General features: G+C 43.7%; 2 protein-coding genes and 1 long non-coding RNA gene across 3 annotated transcripts in view; 1 reads left to right on the top strand and 2 right to left on the bottom strand.

Moving 5' to 3' along the window:
• Window positions 1-955, bottom strand: part of ANO2 (anoctamin 2) — a 332,293-nt gene extending 331,338 nt beyond the window's left edge. The window contains exon 1 of the mRNA XM_044996576.1: window positions 695-955. Within this exon, the coding sequence (XP_044852511.1) occupies window positions 695-713 (19 nt within the window). The 5' untranslated portion in view covers window positions 714-955. The remainder of the gene's footprint in view (window positions 1-694) is intronic.
• LOC123354473 lies at window positions 665-26,997 on the top strand. Its single transcript, XR_006574762.1, has 4 exons — window positions 665-1,211; window positions 13,095-13,154; window positions 13,242-13,335; window positions 24,685-26,997. It is a non-coding gene; the product is annotated as an uncharacterized LOC123354473 (long non-coding RNA).
• The window catches only part of VWF (von Willebrand factor), a 224,898-nt gene continuing 214,133 nt past the window's right edge, over window positions 17,191-27,955 (bottom strand). Inside the window, exons 51-52 of the mRNA XM_044996564.1 lie at window positions 20,569-20,666; window positions 17,191-17,540 (exon numbers count right to left, since the gene is read on the bottom strand). Coding sequence (XP_044852499.1) covers window positions 17,355-17,540; window positions 20,569-20,666 — 284 coding nt within the window. The 3' untranslated portion in view covers window positions 17,191-17,354. The remainder of the gene's footprint in view (window positions 17,541-20,568; window positions 20,667-27,955) is intronic.

Below are 27,955 nucleotides of genomic sequence, written 5' to 3'. Positions count from 1 at the left end.
TAGTTGGGATGGCATAATAATTAGGGCATCCAAAAATATTTAAATAAATGTTATTCTATTATTGCTTAACAGTGCGATTAATCATGATTTTTTTAAATTGCTTGACAGCCCTAATAATAATACCTCTCTCTCGTACAGCATGCTGAGTCCCAAAGCTCAGAGTAAAGATATAAACCCCTGAAATGAATGAGCTATACTACAAACAACTGTGGAATTTTTAACTACACAAACAAACAATATTAACAATAAGCATAAGTCTAAACTTATACATTAGAGATTCAAACTTTGCATATTTTATACACTGAGTGGACTTGTTTTGTACATACAGGAACTATGAGTTTATTACATCTTAATACTCCTCTGAAAAGGATATTGTTCTCCCTCTCAATTATATCTCTAGTAAGGGAACCACAGAAGAAGAAAGTAAAAATCCAGTATTTTACTGGAGAGTAAAAATCCTTTCTCATGCAGGTCAAACTGTCCAGTGACTTATTTTTGAGACTACCATTAAAAACCAAGCCCTGCTTATGAATCCAAGAAGACATTTTTTTTATGGGCCACAGTTATTGGCCCCTGAAAAATAAAATACACTGAAGGAAAGCAGCTGGAGTCCATTCAAGATAGTCCTTGCCCTCCTCCCACTCAATTACTTTGTCTCACCGACAATTAACAAAGAAGCAGAGGGTAAACTTACCGTGTGCTTGTGCTTCCATATTGAAGTGAGGACTTTGGCTGGAAGTTGCAACAGTACTAAGAAGATGTGGCTATGTTGATAGTGTGTATAATCTGCTCCTGGTTCTGTACTGGCTTAATTTGTGAACAGCACTAGCAGCTATTTCCATCCCAGCTTGAGCCTGCTTTAAGCAAACTACACACTGGAGCTAATTACCCAGACCTTCTGTTTCAGTAATCACCATCACAGAGGGAAGGGAAACCACCACCCACCACCTGAGAGGCCAGGGCACCTCTTTGCTGAAATTCCAGCATTTTCCCCCCCTGGTTCATAAAGGATCAACAACAGCCTGGCATAGTCATTGCTAACAACTCACTGGATGGTAAGGGGGGGAAACAAACACAAAGCCAGAGCTTCAGATCAGACTCAGCTCTGACTCAAAAAGACATTGTGGCAAGGATTAGATGTTCCTGGTTTCTTTCTCCTGCAAACAGTTCAGTTTGTGTCTGCAAGACTCTGTTGTGCTACCTGGTGGAAGGTAAGTAGGGGATTATTTTTTTATTATAAGGGAAGACTGCATCTCAGCTGCTCATGTTACTGCACTGCCTGGACACTGCACACTCATTCCTGCATGAAATATTCAAGGGATTATCTTGTAATCAACTGTATAATCAGTCCAGGCAATGGGTGTGTTTAGCCTTCAACCCTGGGGCTGAAGCAATGTTCCACGGAGACAAGTAAGTGTTGACTTAGGTTTTCCTTGAGAGAGGAATTTTATCTCATTGTGAAAAGCCAGGGGAAAGTCATTGTTCCCACGGGTCATCTTCTCTCTGTAGCCTAAAATCTCTTACTGCCACTTCTTCCCCTGCAAGGGGAATAAGAAGAACAACAGCTGTAGGAGCAAAAATGAGGTTTGACTAGAAAGCTTCTACAGCATGAATTAAATAACCAGCTAGTTTAGCACAGCTTGCAATAATATAATATATTATACAGTCATTTGCTTCCTCTGATGGGTTTAGGAGCAGGGATAGAACAGGAGAGAATCCACCCACTGAGTATTAGTATCATAGAAATTTCCATATGATTCCTTCACTGGGAAAGGATTGGCTTATGACTGGTAAGGATGTGTGTGTTCCTTCTTCACAGAACACCCTTGTGCTGCATGCATGTTCACCTCAGTTTGACTTCTGACCAGTTTTGAGTCTGATTGCTGCCCTAGTCCTAACACAGCATCTAGCACTTGCTACATCATGAAATAGCAGGCTACGCTTCAGCTGGACTGAAGGAAATAAGATGATTCCTTAGGCACTGTTTTTAGTCTTAAGATGTGTTCATCTTGGCTAACTTATAGTCAATGTTAGACAGGGTGGGCCTGATACTGCTCTCTCTCACAGTGGTGTAACTCTCTTGATTTTATAGAGTGACTCCTGATTTGCTGGGGTGTGACTGAAAGCACAATCTGGTCTGTCTTCTAATGGTTAGAGCAAATGATTGGGAGTCAGGACTCCTGAGTTTCATTCCTCGGTGTGGCATAGATTATTTTGTGGCCTTGGGCAACCCATTTAACTTCTCTACACCTCCACCTACCAATCTGTCTAATGGGGGATAGTAACACCTAGTGTTCCTCACGTGCATGTTGTGATGCTTAGTCCATTAGTGTTTGCAAAGTGCTTTGAGATACTTGGATGAGAAGTGCAAAGCAATACCATTCATTTTGAGACCTGGTAGAAAAAACAGACTTTTTTTCACCTTTTTTGTCAACAAAAGTCAAACAATTTTTTTGACCATCTCTATTTAATGAATACTTCCTGGCTGTTCTGCCAGTGGGAATCATTGGTAGCAAAACACCATATAAATCTTGGTGGCAGCTGCAGAATGTATTCTGATAAACTGTTCAAAAACTGAATGTCTTTCATTTATATCCTGGGGCAGGAATGTTAAGGAAATAAAGGACATAACTTTCAGGTTACAGCAAATCCAAAAATCATTGGATCCCATGAACAGGGGAGAGATGCTTCAAATTGCTTTGTAAGCCATTTGGGGACAGAGACCCTCTTTTTTTTGTTCTGTGTTTGTCCCACGCCCGGCCAATGGGATCCTGGTCCGTGACTGGAACTCCTAGGTGCTACGGTAATACTACTAATAATAATTATACATAATACAATTAAATTACATGAAAATCCTTTTCATTGTCACAACTACTCCACTATAATTGTTTGCTAAGCCTGTTGGGCCGAATCCTACAAGCACAACCACACAAAGGGCCTGATTCTTAGTTGTTCTTCATGGAAGTGGCTACATAACACCTGTACAAGGAAGGTGTAAAATGTTACCACATCAGAAAGATAGCATTTTATGTGACTTGGGCCAGGTATGAACAGTTATGTAAGGTGCAGAGTACTGGAGAGTTGAGGTTGTAAAGTTTACTAGTCCTGGGAGATCAGGGAGTACTCCAAGCGAAGCAGGGCCTTGAACTTTGGCTTTCTCTTGATCTACCTTTTTAAACCCACCTAATAAATAGTAAACCTGCTAGAGTGAGTGCCTTGCACTTGGATATTTTATTGAGTGGGGGGTTATAGAGTATTTCTTTGTACTATTGTTTGTTTTTATCAATATTGTACCTTTGTCAATTAGACATTAAGACCTATAAAGAAAAGATCTGCCCATTAATTATGAGGCATATATGGAAACCTAGAACCAGATCCATCTATGGATCTGAGTCAGCACAGGAGTCTGCCTGCATGCTTTCAAATTACTGGCTCCAAAACACCCTAGCGATGGGCTCATTACAAATAAGCTAAGATAGGCAAGATCACCATTAGATAGGGAAAGTTCTTTATACATATATTGTTGGCAATATGATGGTAAAAAATAGCCAGCTGTGTTAGATGGAGAAATGAAATCTTTTATAGACTAAATCATCTTATTGCAAAAGGCTTATCTAAGTGTCCTTGTCTTTCCCTCGGTACCTGGATATGGTGTTAGCTGATAACACAGAGCAGTGACAAATAATGCCATTAGACCAGATTGTGTTTCACCTGCTGGAGAGGAATGGTGCTTAGAAGTCTGTAAAAGTTGACAGAGAGATTACGTGCTTTTAATTATTAAGAAGTTATATAAAACTCCTCCCCAAATCCATTTAATGTTCCTGTAATCTATCTTCTCAAATGTGGCAAGTTCACCAATCCACCTCTGGTCTCTGCTGAAGTTGTGGGGTAAGGTCTGAATAGGTGACTGGGAGGCACATTAAAATGTTGTTACTTAAAATAAATAACAAGCCTTGCAAACAATATGCACAATTAGAAATTTTGACATTGTGGGGCAGGAGGCGGGACTGGGGAAGACCCAGCTGGTGGCTCCTACCCTGCGCCGAGCTCAGCTGCTGGTCCCGGCTGGGCTGGGGAAGACGGGACTTCCTCTTCCCCTGCACGGCATCCGGAGCTGGGTCAGACCCACCCCCAGATTTCTTCCCTGGCTGCAGGAAGCTCTGCAAAGTCCCCCCTCAGCTGCAGGGGGAGGGATCCCTATACAGGGAGCTGCTCCCCCATCTGCCCAAACACTTTGCATCCAGACCCTCCTGCTGAGCCTCACCCCTCATACTCAGACCCGTCTGCTGAGCCCCATTCCCCCTGCACCTAGACCACTTTGATGACCCATCTGGACCTGGATCCCCACCCCACCGAGCCCCAACCGGCTGCATCTGGATCTCCGCCCCCACTGGCCCCACTCCCCCAGCATCTGGACACCCCCACACACACAGAGCCCCAACTACCTTCACCTGGACCCCCATGCAGAGTTCCATTACCTTTGCATCCAGAACCCCCCAACAAACCCCTGTGCATCCAGATCCCCCCACACCCGGATCCTCCACTGAGCTGCCTGCACCCAGATTGCCCCACACAGAACCCTCTCACCTGGATTTCCCCCCACACTAAGCCCTTCCACACTCAGATCCTGCCTTGCTGAGCCTGCCTGCCACACCTGGTGCATCTGCCACAGAGGGGCAGGGCCCTGAGGTGTTTCTGGTCTTTGCACTGTGTCAGGGTTGGGTGCAGCCTTACTGCTGAGTCTGTGTCTCGGAGGGAGCTGCACAGTGATCTTCCATCTCTGCAGCCAGTGGCCTGTGCTCCCCAATGACATGCTGGAGCCTCCACATTTATTTGACAAACACATTTTGCAGAATTTTAAAATATTGTGTGCAGAATTTTTATTTTTTGGCACAGAACTTGTAATTGTTTTGGCACAGAATGCCCTCAGGAGTAGGCTTTTAATCTCTGTGCCTCAGTTCCCCATCTATAAAATGGGGTTAATCATACTCCCTTCTTCTCCACCCTTTGTGTGGCTTGTGTAGTTGAATTATTGTCTCTTTTGGGTGCAAGGACTGTCTCTCACTATGTGAGTGCACAGCACCTACTATAATGGAGCCTCCAAATTACCTGGGGCATCGAGGGAATAATGTATTACAAGTAGTAGTAATGTAGTAAAAACAATAACCATTCAAGGGTTGCAGGTAAATCAATAAGGAAAATAGCAAGTACTCAACTATCTTACTACACAGTTCCACTTTTGTTCAAGCTACTGGCATAGACAGCTAAGCCCAGAATATGACAGCAAAAGTGGTTAAGGAAAGTCACATAATATGGACCAGATAGTGTAAATCAAAATAGGTCCCTCTGTGTTCCCTTAAGCTGCCCAGGAGTGATTGAAGTGCCACGCAGAGCCACTCACATCCAGCTGGGTGAACACAATCCCGGCTGCTTTGCAGCCCTCTGCCTTGGAGCCCCTGCTGCTCCTGGGACCCTCCTGCTGGTTGTGCAGAGCACAGTTGGGGGTGAGGGGAGGGTGGTGCTGGGGAGATGGGACAGCCTCACCCAGGACTCTTAGCAGGAGGGGGTCTGAGGTCTCAATGGTGTTCTAGGTGGTGAGTGCCTATACCTTAGAGACAGCGCATGGGCGCTCAGAGACTTCCCCCGCACATAGCAGTGTGTGTGTCTCTCTCACACACACACATACACAGTCTGTCTCTCTACACACACTTCCTCCTCCCCCCCCACACACACAGTCGGTGTGTCCTCACACAGTCTTTCACACTCACCTCCCAACACATACTTGTGGTGGTGTTTTGTTACTACTTGGTATTTCCTGCAATGCGCATATATTCTCTGTAATTTTATTCTTTCAAAGTGTTGTTTTTTTGGCTGGTCTATGCATTTCATAATTTTTATTTCTCTTTCATTTAAATTTAATTCTTTGAGTAATGAGTTCTGAAATGCCTAACCTGTCCTGCCTGGAGTAATTGTCCCTATGGTAACTTTTAAGAAATATATATTTTATCTAGGTTTTCGGTTTCTACTGGTAGCGTACATCCACGCATTAGCTTGGTGCACATAACAAAATTCATTCTGCACACGGATGGAAAAAATTAGAGGGAACATTAAGGTCCATTGATTTTAGTAGAACTATGCTGATCTCCACTCGCTGAGAATGTGGCCTTACATACATACTAAGCAAGTAACTTTCCAATGAGCAGCCTCTAACCCCTTTGGAAAATCTTGGCTCCAGTCTGTAGTCCAAGTGTTTATAGCTCAGCATGTTCTTTTGACTGGAGCAAAGTCTTGTGGGACAACCAGATAGACCAGGCTACTCATGCAAACTGAGACAGAGATGATGAATGGTGAAAAGGATGATGTTTAGCTGCACATGTACTAGACATGTTGGGTTGTTTATAAAACTGAATACAATCCACCTTGCCCCTGGTGAAATTCCTAACTATACAAAACTCCACTTCATAAGTCCCAGAAAACCATGATACAGTCCCCTCTGCTTCTCTGCCTTGTGGATGCCCTGCATATCCTTCCCATTCTGTGTAAGCCACTGTCTGACTCATTCAATTATCTGATTAGAAGCTTGTCTGCAGCTATACAACCTCACTGCTGTGATCTTGTCAGATTTCACAAGCTAAGCAGGGTCAGGCTAGGGGAGAACTTTGATGAACCAAGCAGATGCAGGCCAGTCACACTGAGGGAGGGGGCAGCAAGCAGGGGCTCTGTGGTGGTGGTAAGGCTGCTATCCCAGCAGCTTCTTACCATCAATTCTTCTGCTCTGACAGTGCAGCTGATGATTTTGGTGACCCATTTTCACCACCACAAGGAGCCAGTGTCACTAGGGACAATGGCAACATGGAGCATGGCGGGGAAGTGGGTGGATGGAAAGAAATCACCAAATCAAAGGCCTAGTGCAGTGGGGAGTGCTGGCAATAATTCAGGACTGATTCCCCTCCCTGACAGGACTTCCATGCAGAGGCAGTCTGTAGCACCTTCAGACCCCTTTGTCAGAAGTAATGGAGATGGGCGAAAGAGAGTCTGCCAGTATTCTTTGTACCACCCAGCAAACATAGGGCAGGGGAAACAATGTCTCCTCCTCATGGCTGAGCCAGTGACAAGAAAAGAGGGGATATGCTATTCACCTTCAACCTAAAGGTGAGCCCAGGAGTGGGGCAAAGAGCCTGGCTCCTCACCAGGGCCATAAGGGGAGTGCAGCTCCCTCTCCTCGGCTGAGAGGAGGGCACACCCCTTCTTGGTTTGGTTAACAGCATTGCCTTAGAGCAGTGGTTCTCACCCTATTTACCATTGTGGCCTGCATATGCATCTTGCTATGTGGGCCACAGCCACACAATATATATACTACCTGTATGGCTCTGAAGATCTCACTTGGGCTGCAGCTGTGTGCTGATTGGGCTGCAGGTTCAGAACCACCGCCTAAGAGGCTCCTCTTCCCATGAGCTGGTGAGGTGAGAGCTCCCTCTCCTGTATCCATCTGGTTAAACCAGCCTCGCCCTCTTGGCCATGCAGAGAGGTAAGAGTTATGTGTTGCCACCAGAGCAGAGGGTTGGGATGTCATGTCTGCTACCCACTCTTTGTCTCCCACCTCTAAGAATAATGAGCTGGAGGCTTTCCAAGAATAATCTTGAGAATTTTCTTGACCTTTATGCATGGGCAGCAGGTATCGTAGGCAGTGGAAGGCTGTGCCTCCCCAAACAGCCTGGCGTGGCCCTGCCCACATTCTGTCGCCAGGCCAGGCCCACTCCTGTAGTTTCCTTCCAGCCCTCTGCCCTGGCCCAGGCTGGGGACTGTGGTGGATGGTGCTGGGGCCGTGCTATCTAAATCAAAGCAGTGATCAAAATGAAATGTTTTGACTTCACTGAAATGAAGCATCTTGATAATGTCTCATAAAAATTTGGACACATTTGATACAATCCTGAAAAATATTCAGATTTTGTTGAATCAGCATTTTTGGACTGAAAACTTTTTTGATCAGCTCTACTGTCAGCATTTCCTTGCACTATAGTCCTTTTTTTTTCCTTCTATATTTGATAAGCAAATATACCAAGATGCAGCCCCCCTCCCCCAGTCAAACCTGAGCATGCAATTCACACACACAATAGGCCTAGATAGTAGCTTTGATCTTGTCACCTGCTGTGATAACTGGGCCTACAAATTTACCCTAATTGTAAATTCAACTGGTGAAAAGTGAGCAAAAGTTCATGAATTGTCACAATAATCTGTTGCACACAACTGTTTAAGAAAAGATGTGAGAAGGAAAACAGAAAAATCTAATTAATTTAAACAAAGTCCTGGGGTGGTATCAGTAGATTCTGTATTAAGATTATGATGGAGAAACAAGAGGAGCAGAGGACTGGAAATCAAGGAACCAATATTGGTGTGTCGGAAATTAAGCCCAACTGGTGGACAAAATAATGAGAGGATATATTATTCCACCCCCTCACCTGTTTGAGGCCCTTAAAAAGAGACTTTGAGGGGGAGAACTTTAACATTCACTTTTACTGCAATTGCATCAGAAGGATTTGTTGTCATAACACGAGGCCTTAATACTACAGTGGAGACACTTGACCATCATCGCCGCATGAGCGAGGACCCCAACCTGATACACGTGAGATCCTGCTTTGTCATCCCCTCCCTCATGTGCTCCTTTCTGCCCCTCATCATCTTCCTCTTGTCCTTTCTTTCTCTGCTTTTCACCTGTGTTGCTGTGATCCAGCCTGGTCAGATGAGATGGCCCATCCACCTCTGTCCAGCCTGAGAAGGACCAGTAAAAGACAAGGACCTGACCAGACCAAACAGATGATGTCCCTGACCGAGGAAGTGAGCCAGAGTCCAAAGCAACAGCTGTTGTGGCTGACCTGCCAGCCCAAAATCCCTTCTGTCTGTTATTTGTCTAAAGTCTTTTGTCTGTATCATTCCTGATGCAGAATTGACCAACAGAACTAACCCTTTCTTCTCCACCAGGAAAGATTGTTTGACTGAATAAGAGACTTTAACCAATGTTCACAGTGTCCAGAAAGGGACTTTGATATGTTTTGATTGATTGTTTTGCATAAACAATCAGTTTCAATGCTCTTGACCTTTTTTTTATTGTCTTCCTTGTATGTGTTTCAGTCAATACATTACTAACCTTTGGCATGAATTTTATAGTATGTTTGCCATGAGCGGCATGTAAACCCACCATTCGGGGAGGCTAGCCCCTGACCCCATCCCATCTGCCCTGCTGGAAGCCACGCCCCAGCTGCCCTGAGTCCCGACCTGCCGGCTGCCCCAGGCCACTGGCTGACCCTCCCTGGCTGGCCCCAACTGCCCTGGCCTGCCCGGCTTAGCCCCCGTTGGTTTCAGGGGAGAGGCTGAGCGAGGGCAGGAAGAGGACCAGCATGGGCGGGGCCACGGGGAAAGAGTGTGATGCTGGAGTGGGGCCTCGGGGCTGGGCCAAGGCCTGGCTGTTTGGGAAGGCTTAGCCTCCCGTGGCCTACTATACCCACTGCCAGTGGTGTTCGCCATGGTATTAAGCAGGCTAAGGTCTCTGTATACCACACTCCAGACCTTGTTCAACACTGGTTAATATTGAACTGTTACTGAGGTACGTTAACAGCTTTAGTGTATATATTACATCTAAATTAATACAACATTTTTAGTGCCCAATGTGGACCCTAAAGGGTTAAATACATATATAGAATTTGGCCCTTGGCAAACAAAATTGTTTTCAAAGTTAGTTTAAAACCAAAGTTTGTTTTCAAAATTCTTAAGTTTATTGAGCTTGCTTAAGAGAAGCATGCAAAGCAAACCCTTACTGTTTTTGCTTTTTAAAAAATCAGAGTTAATTGTTTTAAAATTATTAACTTTTTTTAAAAAATCTTAATGCTTTTTAGTTTATATTTTTAGGCTTATAGTTTCTGTAATGGGCGGTAATTTTGAATGTTTAATTAAAGTATTTAAGAAAAAGAAAAAGCTGTTCAAATTAAGTGTTTTAAATTATTGAAGTTAAAGTGCTAAAGCAGACTTTTACTGAAATAACATCTTGGGTAACCCTCTTGTTAACAAAATGCCAGCTTAATTCATGGCTGCTACTGCATTAACTGTGAACTGAATATCAAACCACTAGAATCAATGGTTCTTGCAACACCAAACTGGTTGTGATGGGGGTTTTTTATGATTGTTTTATTTTTGCCCAATTTTTTTTTTGAAATTTTTCTTAGTTCTTTTGTGTTTTTTCACAATTTTTTTTTCTCCAGTTTTGTTTTTGATGTCAAGGATTTTTGTTGTTTTATGCATGTGAGACCGCACGGTGTTAATGTTGCAGATTAGTTGGCAGGTTCAGCTAAGTTGCCATGATGGTCATGGTGGCTCACAAATGTTGGTGGCAAAACAGGTGTGGAAGGTCTGATAGTCTAAAAATGCATGTGAATTTTTACTGCCTTTGGGTGTTGGAAATGTCTCATGAATGGTTCCAAAAGAACATCTTATTTCTGCTTTGTAGAAGGACGCAACACATTTGGTTAAAAATTACATCAGAGCTAACTTTTTTCCCTCCAGATAAGCAAATTTAACCACTGATGCAAACAATTGTCATGGTTTGTGTAAATGTACAGTTTTAACTGTGTAAGTGGCAAAAGAGGGCTGGGGAGAAGTTTTTTCCATCTTTATCCATTTTGGATGTGCAGCCAAAGAAGTGATAAGAGCTGTTTGTGGGTTTTTTTTTAAACATAGAACAGCAGCAGTTTTGAGATTTTTTAGCTATAAATGAAACAAGCTGTAAGTTCTTAGCTTTAACATCTAAAAAGTGTACAAAAATTACAATTACAATCAAATCAAGATTTGCAATTCTTAAGGGAGGGAGACAGACTGAATTAGTCCAAACAATAAGCCTACTGCTATAACTCAAGGACTGTTAAAATCATTCCTTATAAATGAGAACGGTGAGAGACTGAAAATCAATGAACCAAAATTGCTATGTTGGATACTGGGCCCAGCTGGTGGACAAAATGAGGGGATGGGCTAGTCTGCCCATCACTGCCTTTGGAGTCCTTAAAGAAAGAGATTTGGGGAGAAAAATTGGCTGTTGGAATGAGCATCACTATCATGGCTGATGCCTGCACTGTCTCCTGGTACCCATGACCTTCTTCACCCTGAGCCTGACAGATGTCCTGACCAGTCTGAACTAGAGAGAGCCAGATGACATCACCAGCTCCTCCTGAATCCCAAGCACTGCCGGGATTCACAACAGAGGGGCAGCTGGGCCAAATTTTGAGTCAGTTGAATTGCGACCTGGAGTGCTGGGGGTCACAACACTACTCAAATTTGGCCTGGCCACTCCTCCAGCATGACAGAGGGGCAGCTGCCCAGAAACCTGCTGCCCTAGGCAGCTGCCTAGCTAGAGCACCTTGTGTATAAATCCCATTCCCAACAACAACAAAATAAAACCTATAACAACTCCTCCACATGATAGTTGAAAGCATTTATATAATCAGCTTCAGTGGCTAATGCAACAGGGAGACAATTTCTTGGCTCTTGATCCAGGTACAGCTGAGGATCTTTTCCACTGGAGACTCAACTCCAGTGCCTTCATAGCAAAAAGCTTTTAGGCTGTCAGGCTTCTATCACATGCTCAGTAAAACCAGGGAGAAGCTGTGTGGGGGAAGGGGCTGCAGGTTGAGGCAAGTGGGGGTTGGGGGGAGTGCAGGAGGGGTATGGGCTCTGGGCTGGGGCCAGGGATGAGGAGTTCAGGGTGTAGGAGGGCGCTCTGGGCTGGGGGTGCAGGAGCAGTGAGGGCTCTGAGTGGGGCTGGGGATGAGGGGGTGTGGGGAGGTTCTAGGCTGGGGCGGGGGGTTGGGGCATGGACTTACCTCAGGCATCTCCCAGTCAGTGGGACTAAGGCAGTTCCCTGCCTGTCCTGGCACCACGCAGGCCAATGGGAGTGTGGAGCCAGTGCTCAGGGCGGGGGCAGCATGCTGAGCCCCATGGCCCACTCACCTAGGAGCCGGACCTGCTGGCTGCTTCCGGAGCACAACACAGTGCCAGGACAGCTAGAGACTAGCCTGCCTTAGACCCACAGCACCACCAACTGGACTTTTAACGGCCCGGTTGGTAGTGCTGACTGGAGCCACCAGGGTCCCTTTTTGACCGGGCGCTCTGCTCGAAAACTGGACACCTGACAACCCTAGACACATCAATGCACAGGACGAAGGCCAACCCAGGCCTTCTACCTGTGACATGTTTTATATCTGAGGTAGGGTGACCAGATAGTACGTGTGAAAAATCAGGATGGGTGGGGGGTAAATAGGAGCCCATATTAAGAAAACAAAAACCAAATATCAGAACTGTCCATATAAAAGTGTGACATCTGGTTGCCCTACTTTGAGGGTGGCAATGAGTTGCTGGGACACTCTGGGTATGTCTGCACTGCAACAGAAAACATGCAGCACTGAGACTTCGAGCTGAGATCAGGTGATTTACGCTTGCAGGGCTGAACAGTGCCGTGTAGACATACAGTTCAGGCTCCAGCCCGAGCTTGAACTGTGAGTGCTACCCACCTGTTAGGGTTTCATAGCCTGAGCCCCACCCGAGCCCAAACATCTACATTGCAATTTTACAGCCTTGAGAGCCAGAGTCATCTGAGCCAGGCTAGCTGTGGCCAGGCTGCAGGGTAGGATGGGGGAAGAGGTACCTCTGGGACACTCCCTACTTGACCATGTAGGGCAGGAAAGACATGGAGCTGCTGGAACATTTCCCCATGACTATATGATAAAACCCACTGCCAGGAAATTTGTCCAATTACATGGAAGGGAGAAGTGGGAAAAGGACCATCAGGACACTGATTTCCAGAGGTTGGGAAGAAGCAGCCACTAAGACTCTCCTCAACTGTTCAAAATTAACCTTAATTGCATCTTGTGTGGCACAACCACACGGCTAGCCCATTTCTAACATGGATACTTTGCTAGATCCCACAGTCCAAATGCAACCTATGTAGAGAACATTGTGACTGACATCCAGCTTGCATTTGGACCCACTTCTCTTCACACCTGAAATGTCTGTTTTTTGACTTGACTGTTTTGTGTTTTTTTTTTTTTTTACAGGTGAGAAGTTTTGGCCCTGAGAACTATTTACTAGCTAGGACCATGGGGGTTTATTTCAGGGTGAGTGTTCTGATGCATTATCCTCCCAGTTTAATGGCACCGTAGTATTTTCTCATTACCTTTTTAAAAGGTAATTGTTTGCTGCAGGCAATGGGCTGATGGCTATACCACCACAATTGAACAACAAAACCAGAGTTATGGGCTGAGGAGGCTTGGCTGAAAAAGATTTGCTATAAAATGAGTAAGTACTTCGTATTGTACTGAAATGGGTGGCCTCTGTCAATTGAAGCTGCATGGCACCTGTACAGATGCTGACAGCTGTAAATTCTCAGTCATGCAGATTCCTGGCCTCCTAATGTTCCATGTGATGGTTGCTCCTCCATCCATTCCACTACCTGGTGTAAAGTAGGGTGGCCGGAGCTCAACCCTCCCTGGGGAGGAGGGGAGCCACACCGGCCTGTTGTTCATACTCGGGTCCTGCCCTGTTTCCACAAGGCTGAGCAACAAAGCACAAAGTCAGTTAGGGGCTCAGGCCTTCTGGTGCAGGGGCTGAGCAACAAACAGTTAGTATAGAGGCCCAGGCCCTGCATCAGGGCAGGGCAACAACAGTCAGGGCTCAGGCCCCTAGGCCTGAGTGCTGGGATGAGGGGGAAGACTGCCACCCGTGAGTGGGGTGGCAGGGGGGATGCAGGCCCACCCACTCCACTGCGTCCCAGCCCGGGGCCCTAGCAGCAGCTATCACCGCTGACGGTCAGTGGGGATCTGCAGCCTGACTGGGGTCAGCTGCCCCCGGGCCACTTCCAATTTCCCCCTCTGGGCCTACCTGGTCTGTAGCATTAGCTCCCAGGAAGTCCCATAGCATGGGTTCTTCACAGCCGGGGCTGGAGGGTAGATCCAGCAGTTCCTCCGGGAAGTCCAGCCAGGCTTGCTCCGGGGGTTCCTCGGGGTAACAGCAAGGGAGAGGGGGAGTCTCCGGCGGCTCCTCCTCGTAGCTGGCACAGGGAAGCTCCGGCGGCTCCTCCCAGTAGCGGGTGTGGGGAAGCTCCGGCCAGTCAGGGTAACTGCCCTAGGCTCCAGCGGCTTCCCAGTCCTGAGCCCTCTCTGGTAGGTCTGCTCCCGACGGTGGCTGGGCTCCCACTGAGCTCTGATGGCCGGCTTTTGTACTTCCGGGTCGCCGCCTGACCCTCTGAGGGGCAGGCTTACTGCTCTGTAGCCCCGCCCCTTCCGGTGTCCAGCGGGGCTCAACCCTCCCTGGGGAGGAGGGGAGCCACACCGGCCTGTTACACTGGGAAATCAGATGTCATGGATTTCACTCTGAATGTGAGAAGATTTGGACTAATCCCAATTTCTGGCGGTCTGGTGTTCTAGAGTTTGTGACCCTCAGCTGAACAGACCAGTCAGTTAGACCCTGGGCTCTGTGATCAGTCATGCATTGTTCAGTCATGGCTCCTGTGCCATGTTATGGTGGAAGCTAGGCCCATTAAGAACCTAAAATGGACCAATTAATGAATGGGAAGCCAGTGCAGACTGCAAAGCACTGGTGTTACATGTAATCTTTGGCCTGCCCCACTTAGGAGATATAACTTGTCCAACACATGGCAGCATAACTTCTCCACAGGTCTTTGCCTTCAGCCCCAGATAGTGATTTGCCATAAAACCAATTTGGAAGTGCTGAATGAATGGATCACTGGGGCCTGGTCTTCTTCTGAGAGGAAAGGGCAATGTCTTGTTGCTAGTCAAAGATGAAAGAAGGTGATTTTGATGACTTGCTATTTGGGTATCCAAGAGCAACCATGCGTCTAGCAGGACCGAGTGGCTGCACACCATTATGATTATGTGCCCTAGAGTTTAGGCTAGTGTATTGCCCATCATTTCATGGGAAACATCAGCACACCCATTGAAATCCCCAGCAAGGATGAATCTCAGAGGTAGAGAGAGAGAGTCAGAAAACTGGGACAGTAAAATGTAAGGAGTACGTGGTGATAGGCTGCAGTGTGAGATGGCAGGGAATAGGGAAGCAGAGGGTGAGATGTTCAAGGAAGTGGGGAAAACATCAATTCAGCCCTGGTTCTGATTGCAGCATCACTTCCTACTTCTCAGAGATGTGATTGTTTAAGCAGGGAGACATTCTGGGGAGGTAACTTCTGCAAGATGAACGAGGTCCAAGGGCAAGTGTCACAGATGGCAGAAAAAGCTGGTTGGTGGCATTGTTTACAAAGAAGTGCTGATTTATTGTATAATGCTTGATCACACTTTGGTTCATTATGAAATACACTCAAGAGACCAAATGACCAATTTGTCAGGTTTATTGATATGGTACAGGCAAAAGGTTCTATGTTACCAGTCTCCTATGCAGCGATGTTATATTCACCTTACACAGCAGGTGTACTCCCCCATTTACACATTTCAGCTGGTATTATTTATATGATTTTACAAGCTACCCTTCTCCAACCCATCAATTTGTCCCACTTCCCTAACTTGTTGTTTGGTTCCTTCCTTATCTTTGTTCTGGATACTAACATTCCAGGTACTGATCTGGCAAGGTACTTCACTATCTAAGATATTGAATGAATATATCTTGATTTTTGACAACTTCTCTATCCACTTATGCCAAATGCTTACTTCTGCAAATGTGAGGAGTTATGGGATACTTAGCATAAGTGAACGGGATTATGGTGTAGGCCAGTTTACACACACACGCTGACAAAATGGTCGATGTTGGTATGGTGGGTCCCATGCTGTTCTTGAGAAGGGGGGCTAAGATGCCACCCCTTGCCTCTGTTCTTGGGGCCCCGCTAGTGGCCTGGGAAGGTGTTAGAGGAGGGAAGGGGTCTGGGTTTGCTCCTCACTCTGAGCCCCAGCCCCTCTTACCCTCTTTTGCCCTTGGGTAGGGTTACCCTCGGTCCTTGACACTGGGGGAGGGAGTCTCCCTGCTCTGCGGGGTAGGGTCTCCCATTCTCTGGTCTTTCAATTCTCAGCAACATGCCTCCAAACTCCAGTTCTTGCTCCACCCTGTCTGCCTGGTGCTCCAATTAACATGTAGTAACTTTCCCTACTCTACAGGGAACCACGCCTTAAGTAGCCTAGGGTTTCTGCCTGCCCACTTCCCAGCACCCAGTAAGACCAGTCTCCACTGCTCCCTGGCCATGTTGTATCACAATATATATAGGCATGCATTAACTACACCATATCTATCTAATATAGAATAGTTAGATGTGATGTGGATAATACATATTATTAGCATGATATATATTTATATGCTTCCAGCATTTATATTAGTGAACCAAAGGACAGGACAAGGAGAGCTTTGCCATTCAGCCAAGCAGACTTGACTAAAAGGGTATATGATGGTTGGCTCACACAGAAGTTGGGGGCTTTTTTGATTCAGAAAACAAGGACTACTATGGGGTAATGCTTTGTGGTTATCTTGTGGATAGGAGACACCAGTGATGGATTAGGGGTTGGGTTGGGTGGGGTGAGGGGCAAAGACAGATCTAGAGAATCAATGTGAATTTATCTGGAATTGGAGCAGAAGATCCTATCACTAGAATCAGTCTATCTCTGGAGTAATGGATGCTTGCACTGCCTATGAATGAATAGAGAACTTCAAGGATGTCAATCAGCACCTTCCACCAGCACTAAGGAGTTGCTGTAGCATTCATTTGTAGAAACATTGCAAAGTGATACTTGGCTGACTGAGTCATAGTCAGCTATGTTTCAGTTTGCTGAGAACATTATCATCTTTCTCTCTGAGGTATCCCATCATACCTCTCAAGCTGCTGAGGCCTAAAAGTGGGACACAATGTGTGGCAAAGACCCAGTATGAGGGAAACAAACAAATTATTTGGTCAGGAAACTTGAAATACCATGGGATTCATTCCTTCGGTGTAAATAACTCCTTCTGTAGCCTTTGGTTCATATTTTCATGTTCATTTTCTTTCTTTTAAGGTAAATACTATTCAGTGATAAAAGTGAGGGGAAACCAAATGTATGTAGAACAGAGGTAACTCTGATATTAAATGAGTGACATCCCTTGAAATGAGGGACACAGTATGGGTCACACTAGTAGCCCAAGTAAAACAGTCAAAAAATGCTGTTAAATAAGCTTTACTTTTATTGCTTGGTATGTTGATACAATGAGTGCAATGGTCAGAATCATCTGGAATAAAGCAGTCTAAAGGAAAGAAAGTGAGATCTGAATGGTAAATTCCTTAGCCATTAAAAATAAAGGTTAAATGAAGCAGCTTCTGGAAAGGTTTACTATGTACATTTACGAGAGAAACAGTCGCACTGCTTTGCAGATGGTACTTCATGCTGCACCACTGTGCCATTAGCACAGCGCAGGGAGACGGTCACCGGAACTGTCTGAGTAGCTGAACAACAGGTGCACTCATCTTCAAGTCTATTCATTTCAATAGAGTACTTGGTTTTGCTTCTGCATTTGCCCTGAAAGTGAAACAGATAAAGTTTGAATCTTGCCAAATAATAGTTTACTCCACAGATTTCTGATAAAGATCCAAATTCTGCCCTCAGTTTTATCCAAGCAGACTCAAGGAAGCTAATGGAAGTTTTTGCCAGGACTTTGTAATGGGTTCATTTGATTGGTCTTCGTTGGTTGTTGGTCTCATGCTTCATGTTTTCAGCCAAATGCCAAAATATTATTTCACAGCTCCCTTGATATGTTTACACACACAAGGTAATCCTGAGCAACAGCTGCCGACACACAAACAAGCTCGTACGTTATCCTAGAATGTTTACAGTATTGTGGTAAGTTTGATAGGCCCAGATAACAATAGGAAACAATAGTAGTGGGGCTTTGGGCACCGTTATTACAACAGTCTTTAAAGTTTGTATTTTAAAAAAAAAGGCATCTTAACTTCTGTTTCATATATTTCTAGAGCATCCATAATTCCTGTTGCCCTGCCTGCTGATCACCTCCATTGCTTCCCCCACACCATTCTCTCCAAATGCGTTAGTTCCTTTTTCCACGTTTTTCTAGTTTCTCTGTATCTGTTTTATATTACAGCAACTCAAACTGTACACAGTATTGCAGCTGTTTTAAATTTGTTTGACTAAATGAAAATTTTTAAGGAAAGTGTCTGATTTTTCCACCCAGAAACCAAGAGCTTTTGTGGAAAAATCAAGGATTGGTTTTCAGCAATTTTTGGCCAAACCATTTTGGTTCTGCTGCTGAATTTTGACTTTTTGTCAAAAAATGAAAATTTGTTTTTTTGACAGTCAAAATTATCCAATGAAAATTTTTATAAATTTATTTTTTATTTTCCATTTTCATCACAATTTTCTGGGGAAAAAATTCTCCAAGCACTTCTACACAGTATTCAGTTTTACCAGTGCTGCATAAAGAGGAAAAATTACTACTTTGATTCCATCTGTACAATACTGTTTCTACACAACTTAATTGCATAATGCCAAACATAATGAAAAAACCCACAAACTGAATACTCCTCTTTGATTTCTAACTAGTACTTGTCCATCCATTTGTGCTTATCCTTGTTACTTTTTATTTTCCCTAATTTATACAGGCTACAGGCACAATAGCAATTTACATTGTAGCTTGTACTATTCTAAACCATTGTATAGGTTGTAATGTACAGTTGTGTAAGGATCACTTGCTAGCATTTCTGAGATGAAATGCGAGTGAGTCTGCTCTACCGATAACAAGAGGTTTTAGGAGTGGAGCTCATAAATGCGTTACCCAATTCAAATTGATCGGGTAGCCAGCCTCTGAGCACACCTGCACATGACTTAGTTGGCAGAATGCCTGTCTTCCCTGGTTTGTGAATTGTAAACAGAAACAGGTTCCTCTCTGCAGCCTAGATTAGGCATTAAACTCCAAGAGAGGGGTGGAGCTTAGCATTCACCCTTGTCATTAGTGTCTCCCATGGGCTAGCTTAGACAGCTCCCCACCTAGTTTGCAGGCTTTGTGGATCATGTTCTAAGGTGCCTCTCTCTCTACATGTATTGTATAGGAGCCGAGGCACCTAACTCAGGCTTTGCGGATCAGTGTTGTTCCTGTGATTTTTCTTGGCACCTAAAAGTTAGGTTTTTTTGACACTGAGCATCACAATGATTAAGTCCTTTTTTCTGGGCCCACACGTTTACCCAAAATGAACTATGGCCAGATTTCTGAATTAAAATCTTCACACTGAATCTGAAATCTGCCCTGGATCTTTCATAGCCACAAGATCCAAATAGCCACTGACTTAGTGGATAGAGATGATAATGCAGCAGTTTTCTTATTTTGGAGTTAAGCAGGTATTGGACAGCATTTCTGAACTGTTGACATGTCCTCTTCCCTTAAGGCTTTCATGGTTTGAGAACAGCGGCTGGAGGTCTTAAAGACCCTGGGGCACATAGTCCCAAGTCACTGCACCCAACTCCACTCCTTTCCAGCTGGTCACAGAAAGGAGAAAGATGCTCCATTTGGCAACTACAGCAGTCAAAGAAATTATCCCTATGAAAGGGTGCTAAAAGAAAAAACCCTCCCTAATCGCAGTGTGGTTTAAAGTAAAAATTCAGGCATAATAAAAATAGAATGGGAAGTTATTCTGTTGCAGCCAGCCTGGGAACCAAGCTTCTCATTTGTTTCCCAGTGCCATCTATCAAAGATAGAAGGGGACATCTGGAAGGAATGTTCTGCTCCTGTTTCAGATTGTATCTGCTGTATTACATGAGCAGAGTGATGGGGAGGAGAATCCAGTGGCATTACACTTTTGTTCAAATTACGCAATTTGATGGGATATGTGGAACATAAGAGCACAATGTGTGGGCTCAAATACTGAAGTCACGTCAAATCCTACAGAGCTCAATTTTTAAACCTGAGTGCTTATGTGTTAGGCACCTAAATACTTATTTAGGCATTGATGTGTTGACTTAAGAGTCTAGAGGGGGATTTATGTACCTAACCTTAGGGTCACAGATTTGAAAATTGGGCCCCATAAAATTAAGGGTGAAATTCATTCAAGTGCAGAAGATCCCAGCAAGGCAATTTACAATACTCAGAAGCTCCATTCATGTTGCTTCTAGTTCCTGGAGAGACATGTGGATATTAAAGTGGGTTTTCTGATCAGCCCCAAAGCGGGGAGGTGGGAAATCTAGTTAGACTAAATGGAATCAAATGTACACAGCTGAAACTCCTGCATAACTGGTGCAGAGACAGAAGTCAATGTTCCATTCTGTTGAGTGGAAAGGAAGCTACTGAGAAGCCAGTGACTTATCCTTGGGTGGAATAGGGAAGCAAATTAATTCCCTTCAACAAACCTTGTTGAGATCCCTGTGCAAAGGCCATTTACCTTGGCTTTGAGCAGCGAGGGGTGAATACATGAGAAAGTCATACCTTTACCTAGCAAGAGGAGGGAAATAGCACTGCAAGTGTAGCAAACCACTCCCTTTGAAAGTGTGTCATGTTTTGCCACAATTCTGTACTGACAAAATGAAAATAGATTTTTCTTACCTCACACTGGAAAATAGGCACTCCACCTTCAGCCTCACAGCCATTGATATTCAGATACGTCAGCATGGAATTTACTTGTCTGCATTCTGCTTCTATACCTGTCAAGAAAGAAGGGGAATTTGCCAATGGTTGAAGGCGTTTTTTAAAAAACATTCTGGCACCATTCTCTGCTTAGTACACACAAAAATTGTCATTGGCCATATGCCATTATTAGCAAGACCCCAGTAAAAGACGTAGATATGTTTCCATGTGGCAATTAACACAGGATACTGTGAATATACAGTACTGCAGCCTTAAAATTCCATTGAATACCACTGAGTTCCTGCATAAACCAATCAAAAACCACGACAGTAAAAGAATGCCTTGCTGAATGACCAGTGATATATTAAAACCCCAGGATAGTACCTCACCTGGCTCTTGTTCCACTAAATAATATTTATTATAAATCTGTCTTATTTTTTTTCCCAAATAGGATTTTTGATGGACTATTGTTAACAAATAAAAGATGTTCAGTTGTGCCACTGCAGCGTTTTAAGTATAGACCTGCCCATAATAAGTTACAAGCAGTAAAATACACCCCTTTCCCATTAATTCACAACTATTGAAGTCAGTAGTTGTCAATCTTGATTGGCTCCCAAGTGCAAGTGTCAGGGAATATACTGCAGAAAGAGATCACATTCTTTCGCTGAAATAAACACTGTGCAATGTTTAGCACCACTGGCATGAGAAAGTGCAATTCCAGGGGGTGTCAAGAAATGAACATCAGAAATGACTTTTGGATTGAAATTTCCTCTTATCAGCACCAACTTTCAAAATGGACTGCCAGGGTTATTTCCTATGGAAATTTACTTTGAGAAATATGTTGAATTTTGCAGCATGAAAATAATGGGGTTAAATTCTCCATTCCCATTGCTGGACTTGGGGGGGTAAAAGCCTGACTTCAGTCAATGGAAGTTTTGCCATTGACTTTCATGGGGACAGGATTCTGTCCTGAGCAACTGCCGTTTGGTGCTCTTGACACTAGAGGATAAATGCTGACTGTCCCTCCTCTCCACCTCATGAAGAATCCACGTAAAAGGCAATACAGGACTAGACCTGCAGACCGTGTTTGTCAGTGGGATGCTGTTAGGCTGGGGGAGGAGCCAGAGTGCTGTTGATTGGTCCCATGAAGCAGGGCTACTGCAGCCCATAGGCTGTGGTCGTTACTGGATAGCAGCTCCCTTTCCCCTCCCACCAGCCCTGTACAGATCCAGATTTTATACATATACATTTTTATACATAAGATAATTTGGCCCAACCACTTTATTCATTTTCCCATGCTAGCTAATGATTTGCGAAGGAGCTAATGCTCTTCTAAGTGGCCTTTCTACACACAGGAAGCAGTGGTTCTTCATTTGCAGTGTTAATACACCACCATCGCTGTGCGTCAAGATGAACTCTTACTTTAACTCTAGCTAGCAAATGAATCTTCCATGACTGGGAGACAGCCGACTATTCAGCACTCAAGTCGATTATTTATCAATTGGAATCTATTTTTACTTTCTGTATTGTCCTCTCCACAACCATTCATTCAGACAGAACACTGCAATCAGCTGGCCAGCTGCAAACTGACCAAAGAAATACAACTTCCTTTTGATGTAGGCGTCCTCCCAGCAGCTAAAGAAACAGCTTCCCATCTCTTTTCCAAGATAACATTTCTAGCCTTATTGCTTTTCTGCCTTTCTAGCGCTTCACAAGTGATCTGAAAAAAGCTCCACAAGCGTGAAAAATGTTGCTGGCTGCAAGGCTGGAAACGCCAGTTCACTTTCAATGCTTTAATCACTTTGTGTCTGCACTCTGCTTGGACACGTTTTATCAAACAGACAGTCACAACAGTTGACACTCATCCCATTTCAAAATAACTGTCATCAGACTGTCGCCATGTCTTCAATGTTTCTTTGCTCCCAACTGAGAGACGTATTATCCAATCACATCAATTTGGTTTACAATATTTATTTTGGATTTCATAAGCCACACCCCCTCCAGGCAGGTCAGGTCATATATATATAATTTAATGAAATGGACAGTGTCAAGATCAGAAAGGGGAAAAAGCATGAATAGCAGAGACACAACTATGCTTCTTTCAGGGGTGAAAAGAAAAGGACCATCCTCTCCCTATAAACCACTGTATCCTTGAGCACCACCGCTTCCTATCATCTCACTCCTGCAGGCAAAAGGCAAAGAAAAATGATAAACCCAGCACTATTTCCTGAGGCCCATAACAACAGGGTCTATTGGACCAGCTGGGGAGCAAGTACGAGAGTGGAAGGGCACCCAGCCCTGAAAATATTCAGCTACCAACTCCCTTGTGTTGAAGACAAGGAACCATTCACTCAAGCACTCGAGCTGACCTCAATTGCCTTGGCATACCACAGAGAGGGAGGATGGCTTCATAGACAACGAGTGCCCCAGCCAAATATTAGGCCTTATAGACCAGAGTCAACACCTTGATTTGCACCTTTAACTGAACAGAATCTATTTTTTAATAGTTACTTTTTTAGATTGAGTAGGCTGAATGACCTGGAAAGGTTATGCAACCTGTATATCAACCTTTATAGCCATGAGAAATCGATTATTCTATTATCTGGGGTATAGGTAACAGGCTACATATTACTTTATTATATATTGTGAGCTTTGATGAATCGTTAGGCCATGACAGACATTTAATTAAAGGGATGGGATAAAGAAGGAAAATTGTGCACTGGAGGAAGATTACCATTTGACTCAAAGCCAGTAGCCTGAGTAGTGTGAAGGAGATCTGATCACCAGAGATAGAGCTCCTTTTGAAATTAGGTGTGTGAGAGAGGGAGTGAGTGAATGTGTGTAAATGACAGGTAAGGTAAATATATTGGGAAGACTGAAGGGTTAGTATTTATACAGTGCATTTACTATAAATGCTAAGGATTGCTTTTCTTCTCTCTGATCTTGACTGTAAATTTACAGGCTCAGATGTTCCAAGCCAACTAGAACATTTAACCACACAATTAATTTCCATTAGCGTAATGTGGCTAAATGGCTATTAGCCAGGATGGGTAAGAATGGTGTCCCTAGCCTCTGTTCGTCAGAGGATGGAGGTGGATGGCAGGAGAGAGATCACTTGATCATTGCCTGTTAGGTTCACTCCCTCTGGGGCACCTGGCATTGGCCACTGTTGGTAGACAGATACTGGGCTAGATGGACCTTTGGTCTGACCCGGTACGGCCTTTCTTATGTTCTTATGTTAAGTGGTTTTTAAAATCTCAAGCTGCTTGTTTGTGATTTTTCTATTATCCTGCATACAGAATGCTCTTTAAATATAGCATTTTAGTTCCATTGAAATATTGGGACTTACTGTATAATGATTGACAACTGGGATGATATTTATTAAGTTGCAGTCATTAGTGTCTTTGGAGAGAGTGAGAAAGGTGACCTCCTGCACCCTAAACAGAAAGTTCAGACCACTTCCTTTTTTATTTATTTTTTCCACTTTAACCTATCCCAGCAATGTGATCTCATGTGAGAGTCACCATCCTTTCTTCCACTACAAGGGAATACCTTCCAATCATATCAGTCTGTATAAAGTGACCTCAAGTAAGTTAAGGGCTGTTATAAAGAGGATTATGATCAATGGTTCTCCATGTCTGCTGAAGGTTGGACAAGAAGTAATGGGCTTAATCTGCAGCAAGGGAGATTTAGGTTAGATATTAGATAAAACTTTCCAACTATAAGGAGAGTTAAGCTCTGGAATAGGCTTCTAAGGGAAGTTGTGGAACAGGTTGGACAAATACCTGTCAGGGATGGTCTAGGTTTACTTGGTTCTGTCTCTAAACAGGGGGCTGGACTTGATGACTTCTCAAGCCCTATATTTCTATGATGCTATTATTCTAATACCAATGTTTAATTGGCTGGAGGGTTCATGTCCAAGTGACAAAAGCACTTTCCATGACTGCTTTGTCCCGGCCAGCACCTGGCTATCCTTAGTGAATCTGGGAGCTACAGAGTCAGGGAAAACCACAGGGTCAGTCTGTATAAAGTGTTTTCAATCAACAAGCCCCTTTATATTAATTATAACCAATTCCCATCTCTTCTCTATCACAGGGGACTCTGTACATGCCAGCCTGCGGAAACAGGCATGATGTCTCTGAAACACTTTCAAACTTTGTCCATCTTGGGAGCAAATGACCAGGATGGAGGCTCAAACCCAGGTCTCTCACATGGGAGTGAAGAATACTAGCACTAGATCCCTGGGGATGGTTAACCTCATAATATAACATGCTGCTCACAATTCACTTTGATTACTGGGTTTGGTTTACTTTGCTTCACATAGTAAGAAAGAATGTAATTTCAAAGATAATAGGTTTCATTCAGCCTTAAGATATGCTGGCTCCTGCCCAGTGGAGGGCCCATGGGAGTGAAGAATATGCCAGGAAGAAGACTGCAGTGGAGAAAGACACCTACAAGCTTTGCTCCAGAGCTAGTCAGTGCCAGCATAACAGTGTGTGGCACAGGTTGGAAGATGGCCTGGCCAAGGCTGATTCAGCACTTCCCCTCTACAGGTGATGCTCCTTAGGAACCAGAGTTAGAATTTAAAATCATTCCCACCTGGTAGCACCTAATGGCAAAGACAGCCTGGAGACAAATGCCACGTGCCCTCCCTGGATGTGAACCCTCCCTTGGGTAAAGTAGCCCTTGCTGGCACAGGAGGGTGTAATTTTCAACCCTACACCAACAGAGGTGAATTCATTTTTTGACATCTGTAAAACATATGTAGCATGGTTTGGAACTGGGATTTTTTCTTTGTATTTTCCTTACAGTATGCAGTATATTTCCCCACTTAGTTAAATAAAGTCTGTAAGAGATATAGAGAACAGATATGCCTTGAATGATTAATAACATTTATTTCCTCCTCGCCCTCAAAAATTAGAAAAGCTATCCACCTCAGTTTATTCCAAAATAGTTTCCACCTAGGAAGTTAAGACAATAAGAAAATGGTTCATATCATGTGAGACACTTTGTCTAAGGACACACAGATAAGCTACAGTTGGGAGTTCCACTCCCCAAGAATAGAAACTAAAATGGCACTGTTAATCGCCTAAGCAAGACTCTCTCATAATTTGCATATGGACAACATTTCTTCCTTCCTCCCAAACTAGCTAAAAAGAACTGCAAAAAGTTGCCAGGCAAGGTTAAGAACCTAATTTCCTATGAAAAGTGACCCACTTCACTTTGCAAGTGGGTCAAGAGATGAGTGGGTCAAGATATAATTTAAGCGAACTAGAAATAACCTGCTGTGAGATTGAAGGTCAATAAAGCAAACTGCCTGTTACCCCCAAAAATCCAAACCATATTTTCACCCCCAACTATAAACTATACATATGTTTGCCTTGTAAATCAAATATGATAGATAATCTGTTTTGTCCTGTCAGTTTGTCTTTCACCCCAAACTTGAAGCTGCATGTTTTCTTGCTTTGTGAGTCAGATCTACATCTCCCTATATGTGCATAACATCTCTAATTCGATTTCAAATTCTATATAACATGCAATGCTTATGTACAATCAAAGAATGTATGAAATAGGTCCATCAAGTTTGGAAGATTATAAGGCATTATTCTTGTTTCCATTGGAAATAACTGTGGCCCTTTAGAAGTAATAGGAATTGTAAGGCACAACGAAGAAGGAATGCTGAAAGATTTAAACCAATATGTACCTTTGGATCATTAAAAGAAATTGCTTAAAATGGAGAAATTTCCAATTAATAATATGGGCTAGTATTGAAATACAAGCTTTGAAATGGATCAAACATAAAAAGCCTCCAATAAGAAAAGGACTGGAGACATTTTTTATACCCCATCACCATCTATTAGATACCAATGGCAGCAGCAGAGAAACTGAGAGCTGAAATCTGAGCACTCAGTTGGTATGTGTCCAATAGAAATAAGAGGGAGCTTCCCTCCAATGAGTACTAAAGTCAGGGCATATAAAACTGAGGTCACCAGTCATGTGAGACCCTGAGTTGACTGAACCCACCATGCTGCAGAATCCCCAGTGTGATGAATGCCAGGACCGGTCTCATGGAAAGGAATCTCCCTCACATCCCAGGGTTAAGAGGATAAGATGAAGTGATGAGATTTCATTTCAAAGATTGTATTTCCCTTTCTGTTCTTTAACATAAAAAACCTGCAGGTTATCTTGATTACGTCTACACTCTCTAGTGAGACACCAAAAGTAACCCTCGTTTAGATTTTAACTAAGGCAAGCTCACCATTGTAAGCCCAAGCAAATTGACCTAAGAGAGGTTTAAAACAACAATTTTAAGCAATTGCTTTTCATATTCTAAACTTGTCCCTTTTGGTCCAATCCATTCAAACAGCAGGGACCACGTGCTTTAAATGTGCCTTGAAGACAAGTGTATCCTTGGAAGTGTGATAAATGTGTTAGGGACTAAAGAATTGAGTCCCTCTTTTTCTCTGCCTGTGGCACATAATAATCTAATGTCCTATGGGCTGTAATCCTTTGGTCTCATTTCAGTTGTGGGATTTAGTGTGTGGGTGTAGGGTGTGTCGGTGGCCTTTGATATATAGGCTCAGACTAGATAATCAGGTGGTCCCTTCTGGCCTTAAACTCTGTGACTCTATGGTCATTAGTAAATGTAATGAGAAATCTTGGTGATTAGCGTTGTTCCTTGGTATAACTATGTGATAATTGTTTGCAAGACTTGGCTGTATCTACACTTGAGTGGTGAATTGTTGATTGTTTACTAATGTGGTTCTGGGTGAATTAATAAAGTGTTCAAGTGTCCTGAAAAGAACCCAGTGTTAAAATGAGTAAGATAGCTCTCTGGATTCAATAAAAAGGTCTTATCCTATTGGATTTCATTCTGTATTGGCTATAACACTTATCTAGTTTGTTAGATTTCAGATCTAAGATCTAATTGGCATTTTGATACATTCATAAAAAATTGACACACACAACCCTTTCCCACTTACAAGTCTCGCTCAGTCTTTTAAATATAATGTGGAAATGTGTAAGCGTTAATAGACAATTTTCAATATTAATTCCTTGCTTGAAGCCTGGTAGATAAAAGCCCTCATAACTAAATTACCTGTGTGAGGCATTCAGCGATAGTCTATTATCTCAATAGCTTCCTGACTTTTATTTCTTAAACCCGGAACTCACTGATATGTAGACAGGCCATGGAAGCAAGTGCTCGGAGTTAACTTCTCCAAAGTGGTATATTGTTACAGCAATTACCATGGTTGTGCAGTGATGGTCTGCTGTGCTTGCAATCTTTTATTTATTAGCACATGCCCAGAACAAATAAAAGAGAGAGAACAGAGGGCACACCAGGTGCTGACATTTTGACCTTAAA

The sequence above is a fragment of the Mauremys mutica genome, chromosome 1, assembly GCF_020497125.1.
Source record: "Mauremys mutica isolate MM-2020 ecotype Southern chromosome 1, ASM2049712v1, whole genome shotgun sequence".
NCBI classification, from domain to species: domain Eukaryota; kingdom Metazoa; phylum Chordata; order Testudines; family Geoemydidae; genus Mauremys; species Mauremys mutica.
This window is presented reverse-complemented; position numbering and strand designations above follow the sequence as displayed.